Source organism: Buteo buteo, chromosome 5 (assembly GCF_964188355.1).
Source record: "Buteo buteo chromosome 5, bButBut1.hap1.1, whole genome shotgun sequence".
Taxonomy (NCBI): Eukaryota; Metazoa; Chordata; class Aves; order Accipitriformes; family Accipitridae; genus Buteo; species Buteo buteo.
Window position 1 is genome coordinate 23,905,027 of NC_134175.1, and position 16,088 is coordinate 23,921,114.

General features: G+C 41.0%; 1 protein-coding gene across 2 annotated transcripts; it reads right to left on the reverse strand.

Annotated features, from left to right (window-relative positions):
* Window positions 1-2,508: 2,508 nt before the first annotated feature.
* SUMO1 (small ubiquitin like modifier 1) lies at window positions 2,509-13,132 on the reverse strand. 2 transcript variants are annotated; one of them, XM_075028167.1, is made up of 5 exons: window positions 12,977-13,132; window positions 7,669-7,743; window positions 6,311-6,388; window positions 4,336-4,407; window positions 2,509-3,386 (listed from the first exon to the last, which is right to left on the reverse strand). In XM_075028167.1, the coding sequence occupies exons 1-5, from the start codon at window positions 12,986-12,988 to the stop codon at window positions 3,318-3,320; spliced, it is 306 nt and encodes a 101-aa protein (XP_074884268.1). In that variant the 5' UTR covers window positions 12,989-13,132; the 3' UTR covers window positions 2,509-3,317. The 2 variants fall into 2 exon arrangements, with proteins under 2 accessions (XP_074884268.1, XP_074884267.1); XM_075028166.1 differs by lacking the exon at window positions 12,977-13,132 and adding an exon at window positions 8,875-9,027.
* Window positions 13,133-16,088: the final 2,956 nt, after the last annotated feature.

The window sequence follows — 16,088 nt, forward strand, 5'->3', positions numbered from 1 at the left end:
CCTACAGTTCTCTGTATGGTGCCTCAGAAGCTGATCTTCTCATTTAAAAAAATTTACCTGAACAGCAATAATTCAAAAGTGCATAAAGAAGATGCACAGATATTGTAGTATTGTATTCTTAAAGATAATTTCAATTTAAAGTAGGAAAAGTTAAAAACTATTATACAGTTGTAGTGCTTCTAAAACTACATGGTTAGTCAAAATTTGCAGCAGACTTCAAGCTTTAGCATTATCAGACATCGTAATTGAAGTCCAAATCCTGCCAACATTTACACATTTAACTCAAAAAAAAATCTCATTTTGTTGAATTGATGATCATGTAGATATATTTATACTTAAGAGAATACACAAATCCTTTAAACACCAGCTTTAAGAAAATCTGCTGAGACTGATGATTTTGTAAAGCTCTTATCAATACAGCTTTTATATGCCACCATAGTGAATACTAAATATATTAATTTCACAGTTAGAAATAAAGGATTGGCTTCCACCTTCCACTGCATAACTGACTCAGTGAAGATGGTTTTGTTCACCCACCACCACTTTTTTTTTTAAACACTTAACAAAACCAACCAGCCATCAATAGCTGAACTCAGTTCTTCTAATATACAGGTAAGCATGTATACAAACACAAATTGCAGAAGGAAAAAAGATTCTTTTCTCTGTTTTTCTCCAGCATGTGAAGGCCAATCTGACTTCCAGTCAAGTGCTTCAAAGCTATGAGTGGTTTAGAAATTCTACTCCAGACCACCTTTTCAGAAAGAAATTCTTTGAAAAGTATTAGTTCTTCCAGAAAAATGAAGAAAATTCAAGTCTGTCTACTCCTTGACTTCAAAATTCAGGTTTTATTTCTATGCACAACTTCCAAGAATGAACTTCCTTAAAAAAGGTACTAGTGCATCTGTGTAGCATGTGTATCTTCTCATTTTACATAAAGCTCTCAATACTAATCTTTAAAGCAGAGTACAGTTTTCCTGTTATTACTGTTCCATCAAGTTATAACAGTACAGACATTGCTTTAGACCAGCAGCTCTGTTGAGGCACTAGCAATTTGAGGCTTCACAAGAAGTCATAGAGACAGATCAGATCAGTTTGTCACTGGTACCATATCCACTCTATAAAAGAGATGTATTTTAGGACAAGGTTACACAACAGAAAGACATCTTTGCCTTGAGTTTCATCCTACCGAAGCTGTGTTCTGCAGGAAACCCTCCTCCATAGTCTCAAGAGAACCAAGTGCAGTGCTTTGACTAGAAAGCTGATATGAGCATATAGAACAGATTTGGAAGACGAGAGTGAGCAGTTAAGAAGCAAAGAAAGTTGGTGCAGCAACTAGAGTATGAGCATCAAAGCTGGGGATCTGGATTCTGTTCTCAGCTCCACTTTCAGCTTCCAGAGTGACCTGAGTAAACTACCATCCCCTGCGCCTCAGTTCCTAATTTGCAGAAGAGGGATAATGGGAATTTGTCTACTAACAAGAACATTATACAAATTTAAATTAGAAGATGATCTGATAATAATCACAAGGGTGTTTTATTTCTGGTATTCTGAAGCAGATATATTTAGTATTCTAAAATAGCAATCAGAAATAAGTGCAAAGAATCCATGTTGTTCTACATCACAGTACCAATCCCTCTTCCCCCTAAGAATTGAATTACATAGAATACTTCAAGAAAACCCCATATTGACATTTTGTAAACAAAAATTTTAATCTTTTAAAAAATTGCTTAGTGCAACTATGTGTACAAAAGTATTTCCAAATCAGAAACAGGACACAAACCACAAGCATGAAAGAAAATGCATTTCTAGCTTTACAGCAAGTGCCATAAAAACTAATAATTCAAAATCTGCAATTTCTTCCAAGTATGCCAGCACTAAAATGTGTCTTTAAATGAAGTTGGCATTCATAGTGAACTTGATTTACCAAACCAAATCAGAAACAAGTCCCATTTATCTGCAGAAAGGCTGAAGCAGGGACAGTGCAGAAACCTTCTCTCCACACTACCCTGCCCACAACCCCCATCTGAGCTTTCATATCCAGTAACATGTTCTCAAACTGACCATTTAGAACCTGCAACTAGCTAGAACATGAAGTGGACCTTCATAATGATGCCTGATGAACCATCATGACACTTCATGTCATCCATCAGATTATTTAATGGTACCACAATCGCATGAAATGTAGACAGAAAAAACCATCTTCATATTTCCTTCCAAGCTGCATTTTCAGTTTACCTTTTGTGCATAAAGTGAAGCTCTATATAACTGTACGTGAATATTCTCTAACAAGAGAAGAAACGGCTAGTAGTCTCAAATAGTCACCTGTAAACCAAGCAGATAAGTATTTTACTAGGGTAAGTAGAAAAAAGTAATTTTTTTAAAAATGAGGTATATTTACAGAGCATATTTTTTTTTCTGGCTTCAACATATAGTTACTGGAAAAGCATGCCCTAATTATAACTTTTTATGTGTTTGCTCATTTCCAAACATTTGAAAAGAAAATGCAAGTTGTTTATAAAATTGTTTTTCTTGTTTATTTTAAATGAAGCTGGTACAGACAATGTCCATTCAAAACCCACGTCCCAGGCCAAAAGGTACAAACAAGAGTGTCAAAGTAACACCAGTTGTCTGCTGTGAACATTCTTGCATGAATACCTGCGTGTACTAATTGCTATATGAAGTTAAAATGCTTCTGGGCTCTTCTGGCAAGATTTAAGAATCATTAGGGTTTTCAATTTTATGTCTTCAGCAAAGCCATCTCTGGAGCAAGGTACAGATGACAACAGTTCTAGCTTTTCCATTTCCAACTTGGTAATCTTCTTCGCTGGGCCATCAGCACAATTTAAGCAAAATAGCTCTGAGTTATGGATACACAATTTCTCCACAGTTTAGTTCTCTGAAAAACTTCATCTCGCACTGAAAGTTATAGTCCAGGAGTGAAACAGTCACACATCAAAACTTCAGGGCAGATATGGAAGTCATTAAGAACACTCGCCCACCTGGCAGATCTTACAGCCTTCGTGCCTGAAATGCACGAACCTAGTGAACATACAAATGCATGTGTGTACATGTATTTCTAAAGGGGAAGGTAGAAGGGAAGAGGGTAGCAAGGCTGCAGCTGGATCACAAAAGTTCAGCACAATGAAAACAGAAACAATAGTGTATAATGAGCACGAGAATTCAAAATACCAGACGCTTGAAAATAAACTCCCAGAGATGGGGTGCCAGTTTCAATTCAGTGTTGAACACCACATTACAAAAGAACTATTATTTAAAAATAAAAAAGGATTAAGGGGGAAGAAAACAAACAGAAGGATCTAAACTGTTGAGTGACCCCCCGTCTGTTCCTGATAAACTTCAATCACATCTTCCTCCTCCATCCCCAGCTGTGAGAACAGAGAAAAACAGCATATAATTGTTATAAATCTGGTGTACTGAATTCAGAGCAGGTCCTAGACAAGTTATACAATGGTTTGTTCCTCTGTTCCATCATAATTCATCAAAGGGGTGAAAAAAATTTCAGCCACCATCTCACTAGCCAACACATGATTTTCAGTCCTTTTCCTTCAGTATTATACATCTCAAAGCAAAAGCCTTATCAGTGAAGCCTAAATCTGCTTGTGGAGCAGTACCCATCAGCCCAGAAGCTGCTAGCTTTACCCTTCTCTAAATCCTTTCTTGGGCAACAGATGCACAGGAATGTAACCAACATCATAGGGAACGCACCAGCTGTACAGCCACATGTACAGCACACTACTAGCTCACCACATAGCTAAGACCTACAGGCTGCAACTCAAAGCCTGTTTACAACTGTTCTCTCAGAGGGCAACTTGTTCAATTTCACAGTACACAAGTTTGATTTTTCAGGTGGTCATTATTATAAGCATTTCTTCCTGCTTTGTCATAATAATTGGTGGAAGTCACTGGATAGCAGAAGTAACCTGTCTTCTATTTATTTACACTTTCATCTAATAAATGTGAACTAAATACATATTTATTCCAAAGTCACAGTGAAGTTCTAGCTCAACAACTGGGAACCTCCCCTAGTTTTTTCTCCTCTCTGGTACACATTGACTACACCCTCCCTTCTGAGACAACATTACATATGAAGGTCCAATCAGTCTCTTTCTGAACTGTGTTATCAGCCTTATTAAAGATTCTAGTTGGACAAATATAGCCAGACTACATTTGACTAAATATAGTCCAACAAGTTGGCTGTATTTAAAGAAACACCTTCAATTCTGGTTAACAGTCTAGCAGAACAGAGAAACTAACCAATTTGGTATTTAGTTTCCCCAGTGAACTGTGTAACACCTTTTCTAGAAAGAAACTCACCTCCTTGGGGGTATGATTATCAGTAATTCTCTGACCCTCGAAGAGGAACCTGAGTGAATTCATTGGAACACCCTAAAAAAAAAGAAACAGATGTACAAGAAAAAAACTTACTGAAACTTGTACAGCTTTACAAGAAAAACTTTTTCAATAAAAACAACATATGCGAAAGTCAAAGAAAGCATTAGTTCCTGTTACACAGGGAGCTCAGTTATTCTGTTGCAACCACATGGACTGCAAAGAAATGACTCTAGGAGCATGATAGTGCTGCAATGTTTTTTTTTATTCCAAAGTCTCACTGGAGTTCTAGCTCAACAACTTGGAAGTAGTTTCCTTAGCCTCCCCCCCGCCCCCCGTCTTTTTTTTATTCATAAGTACTGACTACACCCTACCTTCCAAGACAACGCTACACATGAAGGTCCTGTCTTTTCCTGAACTGCGTATCAGCCTTATTAAAGATCCTAAGACAACAGGAGGAACCTGATGTTTACTTCATGAGCTCCCACCCTTGCTTTCCCAATCTTGTATCACCATAGGCAGGAATAGTGACCTTTACCATTATCAGTTCTGCAAAAGCTCTACCCTGGGGACAAGAAAGAGCAGAGCTGAGGGGGAGAAAGGAGCACCCCAATGGTGAATAAAGTTAAGTTGCAGTATGTCTATTGTACAGCGTGCATGTATTACGGCAGAATATCATACTTCAGTAGATGAGGCAAACACCTCATCTTTTTCTTCTCTTTCAAGATATGAGCAAAACAAATGCAAGTGAAATATGACCTGTTTTGTGCATCAATTAGATCTCAGAAATATTGTTTGCAAATAACTAGGCAGAAAAATTCACAGGAAATAACAGCTCTTCACACTGTTCCAACAACCCCTCTGGCCAACTTGGAACAAATGTCCATGGTCCCTTTACGAGAGAAAGGCTACCTGACACCAAAAAACGTATTGACTGCTGATGAAGGAAATCACAGACTTTCCAGAATTCAGCCCAGGAGATAGATATGGCTGTGTTCATTCAAACAATTACTTCTTTCTTAAAAGAATTCCACACATACATTTTCATCAGTCAGTAAGACTGCTGCATGAATGATTTCCAAGATCTTATTTTAAAATTTCAAGTTTTTCAAATGAATCACAATTTTAATCATTTGGATTTGGCTACAAACATTATCTGGTGTTTGGTCTTTTCTTTCCTCCCAATCCAGAAGGACAGCAAAAAAGAACACATTCTACAAAGAACACTTCAATTGACAAGTTCAACTCGTCTCAAGGTATTAAGGAAAAACCCAAAGTATTATTTCTTATGATTATATCTCCTGAAGCGAACTCAAACACAGTTACTCAAGAAAAGGCCACACAAGGCATCTATCCCCAAAGCTGGGGGTAAACTAGGCCAGGGCTTCTGGAAATAGCAGCAGTGAATCCACAATACCTGCCACAGAATCTGGAAGTGAAGATAAGTTTTTGTTCTGTAACAGTAGTTATTATTTACTTACATCCACAATTAATGTTGCAGATTTTTCTAACTTAAGGCATAACAGCTAGTGTTAATCAATTACCACATTAATGGCTGTAACAATGCCTAAGGCTGCTCTCATCATAAGCTGCAGTATTCTACAGCTTTAAGAGAACTTCGCTTGGAGACAGGAGATGTTACAGTAATTATAAATGCATGCCTGGGCATTTTAAAAGGTAACTTCTATGTCTTCTGAGCAGCCACTATGTATTTTCAAACAGCAATTTTAACTTACTACAAAATTCACAACTGTCTTAAACAGAAATACCTTTACTTGTCAAAAGAAATTAGGAGATCCATTATATTTGTACTGTCAGACACCCATCCTGCTTGTAACTAGACAGAAGCTTGATTGTCTCAACAAATGCTTTTATTTGAAAGAACAGTGAGAAAAGTAAAGCTAAAGAGTTCGGCTTTTTTATTTTCCTTTTAAAGACAGTGCATCATTGTTTCACAAACCTGTCTTTGACAGTATGATTCTTTGAGTTTCTTGAGGTGTGTTGTCATTTTCACCTTGAAGTGAATTTCACTGCTGTCCTAAGAACAAAAAAGAAAAAAGTTACTCTCTTTGTAGTAACTGTTTACTTTATCTATGCTAATTTTAAGACTTTCATTAAGAAAAACTTACATAAAACTAACATGGAATGCAGTTTAACTATCACTGTGCATACCTTGGTGCATCATAACATTAACCTCCAGGATGATTTATCAGTCACTAAATTCATCATACACTTCCACAGGAAGCGCTATTTTAAAACAGATGGCATAGTATAGCCTTAGGCTCACTATTGAGGTTTTAGATTTAAAAGTACTAAAAACCATACATGGTTCAGCCTGTGCTTCCATCTTTACCCAGCTGATGTACTTATGAAATACAAACATACATATGCATGGGACTTCTGCTCTAAGATTCCGACAGACAAGTTAAAGCTTGCACTTCAAAATATATATGAAACCTCGTTCAATTAAAGTAATTATCTACAAGTTAGGATACAGGCAGACTTGGCAACACAACACCAACCTAAGAAGAAATCTTAGGTGTCATTATTCTATAGTCCTTCCTACCAGCCATAAGATAAAGTAACCACAACTATCAAAATGGCTACAGATAAAACAGACTGCAAGAGGTTCTGTGCAAAAAGCATGCGGGTCACATTTCGCTTCTGAATGTGTTATCATCACCAATTAAACCAGTAGAGGTAAGCTAGTTTGTGTTAGCCCTACTTTAAGTCATCCATCTCCAGTCAACAGCACAGCAATGGCACTGATACTCCAACAGTACTGAGTTAAGTCATAGGAGCTAGGGGTTCTTTGCACAGAAGGACTTCTGTTCAAGAAGGATCTCAACATTCACATTCAAGCACAACTTGAATTCGGACTTATAATCCACCATTCACATCCACCAACAAGCCAACCAACAGAATCCTCTTCCTATCCCTGTCAAGAAAGCTAACCGCATGCTTAGTGTACTACATGAACTCTGAAGACCTGAGTTTATTGATTTTGCCACATATTTCATTCATATCCTTGGATAAATCAATCCCTCAATGCATCAGGTCCCCTAGTTGTAAGATGGGGATCACACTGACCAAATCCTGAGTCATAAGGATAAATTAATCAAGCTTTAAAAAAACCAAAAACCAAACAACCACACTAGAGAGAATACTAACATACATTACTGGCAATCAGTAAGTAGTTTAAGGCAGCGGAGGATCCACACTGAAGAACTGAAAGTATCGACTTCCATTTGTTCATTTCTACAATACAAAACCTCATACCTCCACCAAACATCAACAAGTAATTATGTAAAAACTCACCTGCCCAATGACTTTGAGTTTAATGTACTCCCCTTCTTTCTTATCTCCTAAGTCCTCAGCTGAAGGTTTTGCTTCCTGCAAGAAAAACATGAAAAAAAATCTGATCAGTTCAACACTTCCATTATCTTCACTGGACAGTATGATAGCTGTCATCCTCCTTATTACATGAAATCAGACTATCCAAGGCACCTTATTTCTTCCTTTCTGTGTGTGAAAATAGCAGTAACATAGTATTATGAAAGGCTGTCTGCCTGCAAAAGGTTTAATTAATGGTGGAAGAGCAACACTGTGAAGAACATAAGAGATAAAAGAAGGATCATTTGGAAATAGATGACAGATGCAAAAATAAGTAGTATGATTTTTATACCACTAACTCCTAGTCAACCAACAGACTGCAAAAAAGAAATACCAGAAGTGTACCAAAAGGCTTAGATACATGACAGAAAAAAGAACATCATGAGGAGAGTAAACAGAAAGCACTTGTGAAACCCTACCAGTGTAAAGAGTGAGCCATGCAAACATTTTTCAGTCTATTGCATGAACAGTAGTCACTACTTTCAAAAGGACTGTCAGCCACCTTTTCTATGACAACAAAACAACATCAAGTAACAACTTCCTTCTAGCATGTTTGTTTTAAGACCGCAGTTCTTAAATGTTCTTAAAAGTTGCAGTCTAAGAACTATAGTGTTTTGATATCTTTCCAGGATAAGAATTAATTGTACAGACAAGTTTGATTCAACAACTTGAGCACTAAAGCTCATCAAAAGGGTTTAAGTATTATGTTCTGTAAGACATGAATTAAGGACATCAAAGTTTTCATGTTAGCTGCTGATAGATAAGACAAGTTAGAGATCAAGTACTATTAACCCCATCCCTTGCCTGTCACTACATATTTTGGATCAGGCCTTTAGTTATGTTCCACTGCAGCACAAAGGGACTTGACACAGACACTGCCTCAAGTCCAGATGGTGCTCAATGAAGAAATCTTCCAAAGTAGTCAGAAACAAGGATATCCTGCTAATCGTGTTTCAATCTTCCTTTTATATTTTATTGCTTAACACAGTAGACAAAATAAGCAAAATATGTACAGGAGCCTACCACATATATTTTCCCAGCCCTAAAGGGACTTTTTGCTGCATGTACAGAAACATCCTTTGTATGGCTGGACTTGAACTTTAGGATCAAGCACCAAAAACACATACTAACCTTCTGTATTAAGTCCATCCAGATGGGTGTCTATCTCCATATTAAAATGGTAGACAAGCCTTTTCAAGCATTTTTTTTTTCCCTTGAAGAGGTTAAATATGCACAACTACTTTGAATGTTAAAAGTTCAGGAAAGGGCAGGGGGGGAAGTCTGCAAACACCTTCCCTATCTGTACCAGTCTCACTCTGGAAGAGAAAGAGAGGAAGTGCTCTTTGTATCAGTTTGACTCACTACCTCAGGCCAGATCCATTCAGTTTCTGTGATGACAAAAAAGTATGAGCCAGAAACTCCACCTGGTTTGAATACTTTTTGTTTTTTTAAATACCCACCTGGGCACAACCTGGATTGCTGGGACTGATTCATCACCCTTCAAGCTCAAACCCAAAATGACCCCAAGCTTTCAAGAAACTAGACTCTTACCCTTAGATCTCCAAGCAAGTCACTTTTGAAGTCTGAAAGGAGTCTTCACTGGTAATACATTCACAGCAACTGCGCTCCCCACCAAAGGTTTCCCTTTCTAACGTATCTGAACTCTAACCTCATGGGACTATTTGCAGGAATAAAAATATACTGGTATCCACTCCTGACTGAAAAAGAGAAAGAAAAACAAGAACCTGCGACTTGTTCTGATAAGTTGCGCAAAAAGCATTTTTATTGTCCGTATGTGGGATTACTAACCTCTAGGAATCAGAAAGAGATTCAGATCTCTACAGATCTGAAGCCTATAACTTAAACTATCTCCTGTTTTGCTATCACTGAAAGAATTTGTAAGAACATACTGTCCCTTTACATGACATTTCAGGTCAGTCACTGTCTTAGTTTACTTTGCATAAGAACCAAATTGCACAGCAGCATATTATCCCAGTAATAGAGGCATTTGTAGTAGTTTATACAGTTCTGTGCATTGTAACAGATCTACCTACTTTGCTTTCCAAAACAAATCATCCTGTACAAGGTATGACAAATCATCATTGCTACTATGACTGTGCCTCTGGCCAATATGAGTGGAAGGCAATGATTCACAAGATGTTTGATTCCTACCCTCAGGGAAAGAGGGCTCTAGTACCAAAAACAAACGGGGAAGCAGCAAACAGTAGAAAAAGCAGAGGGAATTGGAGTCTTGAAACACCATACCACAAAGGCAGTCGTTTAAAGCCCCAGCAACCTCTCACCCACAAAAGAAAACAGCTGTAGTTTCAGGAATAGAAAAATAAGATCAAATCAATGTTGACAATGCCAATAATTGAAGCTTAAAAAAGAGCAAAATATTTTAAATCACAACACAACAAGACCCAGCAAGTCTGAAACAGCTCCCTGCATTTTGTCAGTGAACTATACTGCTATTCAATGCCAAATGGTAAAGCCAACATAAAAACACTTAAGAACAAAGAAAGCAAGGAGATTGCAAAGTTACTAAACTACAGGCATTCACTAACAAAATCCTGGATCAGCAATCTGCAAGGCAAACCTCCAGACTTTTACTTGCACTGTGAAAAGAACTGGTGTTTAGAGTATCTCATGAAACAGTACATAAAAAAAAAAAGACTACCATACAAACAGAACAGGAATACCACAACACTCCCAAGTTGTAACTTTTCATTAGATGCCTAAAGTTTTAAAGGCTTCATTCCACAGTTTTCCTAAACAGCACAAAATGAGGCTCCTAGTACCATCTCACATTTATATATCAACACTAAATTCATGACCATAAAAAGCACCCTAAGTTTCTCGGATGAATCACACTGATACTGCTATTGCAACTAATGAAACCACAAAACAAACATTGCAAGTTTCCTCCTCCAATTTTCTGAAGTGCTCAAACTTCAGTGTCCAAGCCTAAAAAACACCACCTTATACTCAGCACACTTTAGATAATCTTTAAAAAAAAAAAAACCAACAACCCGAAATTACTAGGGGAATTGGACTACAACACACTTCCTAACACAGCAAATAAACTCTTACATTTGTTACAGGAGTGGAAAAATGCATACAAACTACAACATTCTTTATTAGCAGTACATGAACAGGTAAAAATGGCAGCATCTAGGTTCAATTAAAGCAAAACCAGCCTGAGACCCTTGCAGAGAGGGGAAACACAATTTTGTCTGTTTCTGCTTAGATCCCAACAAGCCACCACGTGTTTTTTGGAGTATGCCCTTCTTGCAAGTATTTTTATTTATCATAAAAGTTAATTTCCTATCGGAAATAAAGTAACTAAACCAAGTATGCATCTTTATACTAAAGTGACAAGCCAAAATTATCGTAACTGGTGACAAATTATGTCCTCTTAATTCCAGGGCCAAAAGGAAAGACACTGTAAGCAATCCACAATTTTGGGTAATACAATTATTCCTGCAGGACTGATAAACAGAGGAATGAGATTTACAGTGCTGCGTTACCATACGTTATACTGTTACTTATTCATCTGTTTAACTCTCATTGCACAGTCCCCCCAGAAGTGAATGACAAGATTTTACGTTTGCCTAATCTATTAAAAAACAAACCAGGGTCCTTATTCAAAGGCCTTTAAGATACATATCCAAAAAAAGATTATCCCATACAACAAATTTTACATACTTCAAGCAGTCCCAAAGAACAAACACATATGTGTTTTAGCAGAACTTGCCTGGAGAAGGAATTACCTAATGAAAGCTGCTATGTGTTAAAACATGCCTCAGTTCACAAATGCAGAGAGCTACAGAGCAGGTCATGTGAATATCAGTCTACAAAATCTAGTTCAGAATTTGCCTTCTTTTTTTTATGCAGCCACTTTTGCATATTTTACTACACTGGAAACGTGTCCTAATGGGTGCCAGCAATAGCTGTGCTCCCAGCTGCACTCTCACACTCAGAGATAGGCAGCAGCACCATCCTCACCAGCAGAGTTGCATCGTGCTTGAAAATAGGGGGCAGGGAGGAAGATCACAGGCACATACAGCAACGGTTTCTATTCACGGGTCATAATGTATCAAGCCTATTCCTCAAAGCTGACACAGTATATAGTAAGCTTAGGCTTTGTCTCTGGATACTTTTAATTTTCTGGCTGGCACCAGTACTGTTCTTGACTTCACAGCACTGCAAGAAACATTTGTAGATACTGAGACTGATTTTTCCCAAAGTCGAATCGTCATGACAAAGTTAGAATACACTGCCATATGAAGGCAATATAAAAAATAAAGCAAAACAGAACACAAAATTAAAACCGGAATGCTGTTTTAACTTTCCACCAGCAGGTCACATAGCCTAAAGCAATAGTTGTAAGCAAAGGACTGTATACGTGCCACGCCAAGCAAGCCAGGAACTTGTGGTACAAGTAACTATTTAAGTCCTTGGTTGAGAAGTCAGAATTGACAGGAACGTAACAATGTACACGGACTGAAGGCAGGACAGAGTCTTGGTGAAGGACGGGATGTTTAATACAGGCAAGCAACGCCCAGCTAAGGAAGTCTGGGGTTTTTGCCCCCCTCCTTTCGCATTCCTAGGGCAAACAGAGGACCCGGCAGGTCTAGCCTAACCCACACGAAGCCTGCTTCGGGGGAAGAGCATCCTACCACGCACCTGGGAAACGGAAAACGAAAGGATACAACTGCTGTGCAACACGGCTCACCCCTCGCTGCGCTCCCGGGTTTCCAGGGCCGGGGCTGCCCCGGCAGCGATCCCGGTAGCGATCCCGGCCCGGGGCCCCGCGGAGCCGCCCCCGCTCCGGCCGGACGCCGCCCCCGGCCCCCGAGTACGGCCTGCCTGGGGCCCGCCCCCGTCTTCCCCGCGAAATACCCGGAGTGAAGGGGAAAGGGAGATTAAAATTCGGGGCGGGGGGGGGGGGCAGAGTTTGGCCGAGGTCGGAGATTGGCGCGCGCGCACACACAGACACACAAGCCCCGCGGGGGACATTCACCCACCCACCCCCCCCGCCCCTCCCGGGCCGCCCCTCACAGAGCGCGGGGTCGGGCCGGGGCTGCCCCGCGGCGGGGCGGGCAGGGCCGCAGGCAGCTCCTCCCGCGGCCCCGGGGCCTGCCGCCGCCCGCCGCGCCGTCCCCCCGCGTCAGACGGTAGCTGCCCCCGGGGGCGCCGGTCGGTCGGTCGGGGCCGGCGGCGCCCGTACCTGGTCAGACATGGCTCGGCCCCGTTGCGTGCGGCAGGCTCGGCTGGGCCGCTGCAGGCGCTCCGCTCCTTTCTCTGCCCGCAGCGCAAACACAGGCCGCGGCGCGGGCGGGATTTCCTGTGCGCCTGAGCTCACTTCCCGCCCGGCCCGACGCGGCGCGGCCCGCCCGCCGGCTCCTCCCCGGCCGCACCGCCTGCGGCCCCCCCCCCCCTCCGCAAACCCCGAGGCGCCGCTTCCCCGGGCTGGCCCCCACCGGCCCGGCCCCCGGCGGAGGCGGGGAAAGGCAGCCGGGCCGCGGCAGGGACCGCCCGCCGCTCTCCCCGGGCCCCGCGGCCAGGGCCGGCCTCTGCAAGCGCGGGCGGCCCCCGCAGGCCCGGCTGCAGAAGGGCACCTGATGGCTCTGCCCCGGAGAGAAAAAATAGGTGTTTTTATAAACTCCACTGGTCACAGGCAGCCTAGCGCCTGGAAGGATGGGTCTGCGCGGCCGTTTTGTCCTGCCCGAGAGGAGCTGGGCCACGTCACGTAACCCTTCCAACAAAAGCCGATTTTACAGAAAAAGTCACTCATTACACACACCTGTAATGACTCGCTAAGGTTGTTACTAAAAGGTATGTTTAACAACAAAACTCGCCCTTCTATTTAAGCACAGCTTGCGTTTTTTCAGTCATTGGAACCACACAAGTAACAGGGGCCGCACGCATCAAGCGAATTTCCACAGAGGCAGTTGCATTTGCACAAACTTCTAGCGATACACCGTACTAGAACCAAACGGCTGTCCTGTTTCACATCGGCACAGCACAGCTATTTGCAGGTTTGCGCAAGAAGCAACACCTACACCTTAAAAAGATTACATTTAGACTGCAGGCTACTTGGACTGCAGCATGTAGTGCCAAGATCCCTTTACAACAACTAAGGCAATTCCTGCATGGCATCGCTGCTAGAATAAGGGCACGCTTGACTCTAAGTGGCCAGTAAGTAGAAAAAACACATGCAAGAACCATAAAAACAACAACATTACTGTCAAATAAATGGATCAACAGAATTCAGCCTCACTGAAACAGGAGATTCTTAGCCTGGATGCTACTAGAGCGGTTTTTAACTTTACCAGCTACCCTTGGGGAAAGCTAAGAAATGGCTCTGGGCAGAGCACATCTATCAACACGGAGTCTCTAACACTCTGCAAGCCATGTTACTTTGTAGTAACACCAAAGCAGCTGCACTGCTGCATTTCATGAAGGGAATGGCATGTTACAAACACAGCTACACCAAGGGACGCACTTTCACTAGCCAGTGAAACGACGCAGTATCTAGACTGATAGGAAATAGTTTAATCACAACTGTTAAAACAATTCAGAATTAACAAAGGAGGAAAAAACCAACACCAAAATAAAGAACCAAAACAGATGCTATACAGAGCTACAGAATTAAGACGATCTTTCTTAGGCAAGGCCTAGTAGGCAGGAAAGCCAAAATGTTCATACTTTGCCAAGCTCACAGTAAGAGCTCGTTAAGAGCTTAATAACACTACACAAAGCACCAAAATAAGCCATTCAAGGGCTTCACAGCAACACATGATACTAACAGAATAGAAAATGACAAATACTTACTCTGTCCTAAACATCACTGCTGTTCACAAATGAAAGCAGTTTTAAGAGCAGGGGGAGTAGCCTTATAGCAATAAGGCTAAAGTCTCAGACTCTGGCATGAAACCTGAGTGTGATTCTTCATTTTACCCATTTTTCTATGCAATCTTGTAATAAAAGCTAACACTCACATGAGTCAGAATGCCGTTACCTATCCCTATACATAGCGATAAAGGCATAACATTGAAACGTGCACATCTACATATACACTATGTAATGGTAACACAACCTCTCTTTGCTCCCTTCTTAGCTGGCTGTAGATGCATTACCTCTCCTAACGCATTACCTCTTCTAAGATACAAGCTACATTTGTATAGCATCCACAAAGCTAGTCTTGGTTCAGCCCATGAGAACTGTGGAGGTACATCAACAAAACTCACACTTTTCTTCTTTGACAACCCAAACTCAACACAGAGCATAGTTAAAATTAAAACATAATAAAAATCAAGCTGTTTAAAAAAGATTAAATATACCTACACAAGCTTCTTCCCACAAAGCCCAAAATCATCCTTGCTGCTGCAGCCACCATCAAAGCTACTTACCCTAATAACCTCACCTAATTCTCAGGTGTTTTATAACTTCTCTGATTCCCCATCTGCAACTAATTTCAATCACCTGAAGTCAATACAGTTCACCTCTGTTGCTTCAAACTGCTGCTAACTTCTCCAAAGCTGCTTACATGGTTTAGGAGCCGAGTGCTGTTAGTGGTTTTCCCAAAACTATTGGTGCATGTAGTCTGTGCAAAGCTGCTTTGGTCCGCCAGAACCAAATTTCTTATAAAACTGGACTTTAACCTATGAACAATCTGTAATCTCATAATGGCAACATATTTGCTTGAGAGTAGTTAGTGCTGGCAAACAGGATAAATAAGGTGTTCTAAGTCAGACAAGTAAGTAGTGTTTACTCTTAAGTTTACTCTTTACAGTAGTAGTACTCCCCCTGAGCCAGCAGTACCAGAACCGGTACTTTAAAACTAGGGGGAACCTGGAAATTCTCTTTCCAGTTGAACATAATTTCTTTGGCAATGTTGCTAGTTACAGGACTTCAGAAAATGGGTTACATTAGCTAAAGCACTGAAGTCTGTCCTTTAAAAAAAATAATTCTTAAGAATTATGTGAATCCCCAGATTTCTCTGACTATTGGCTTTCCAGCATATTCCTTATATGAGAAGCAGGAGAGGAAATGAAGGCGTGCTGACTCATACGGATGGTTGCATAAAACACAGCAACGAATGTCTGATATTAATCAAGCCCAAGCGTTGCTTGGAGCCTCTCTTCCTCTGGGCAGGAAAAACTCTGCCTCTCTTTTCAGTGCAGGTAACCCTCAATGTGAAATAAGTGGGAATTTAGAAGGGGAAGAACTGTCGCTTTTCGCCTGTACTCCACTAGCACGCAGTTTTGCAATTACTCAGTAAGGCCTGGACCCAGGCGCAGAAGTAGGTCAGACGCAGCAGCGTGCACAAAGACGCT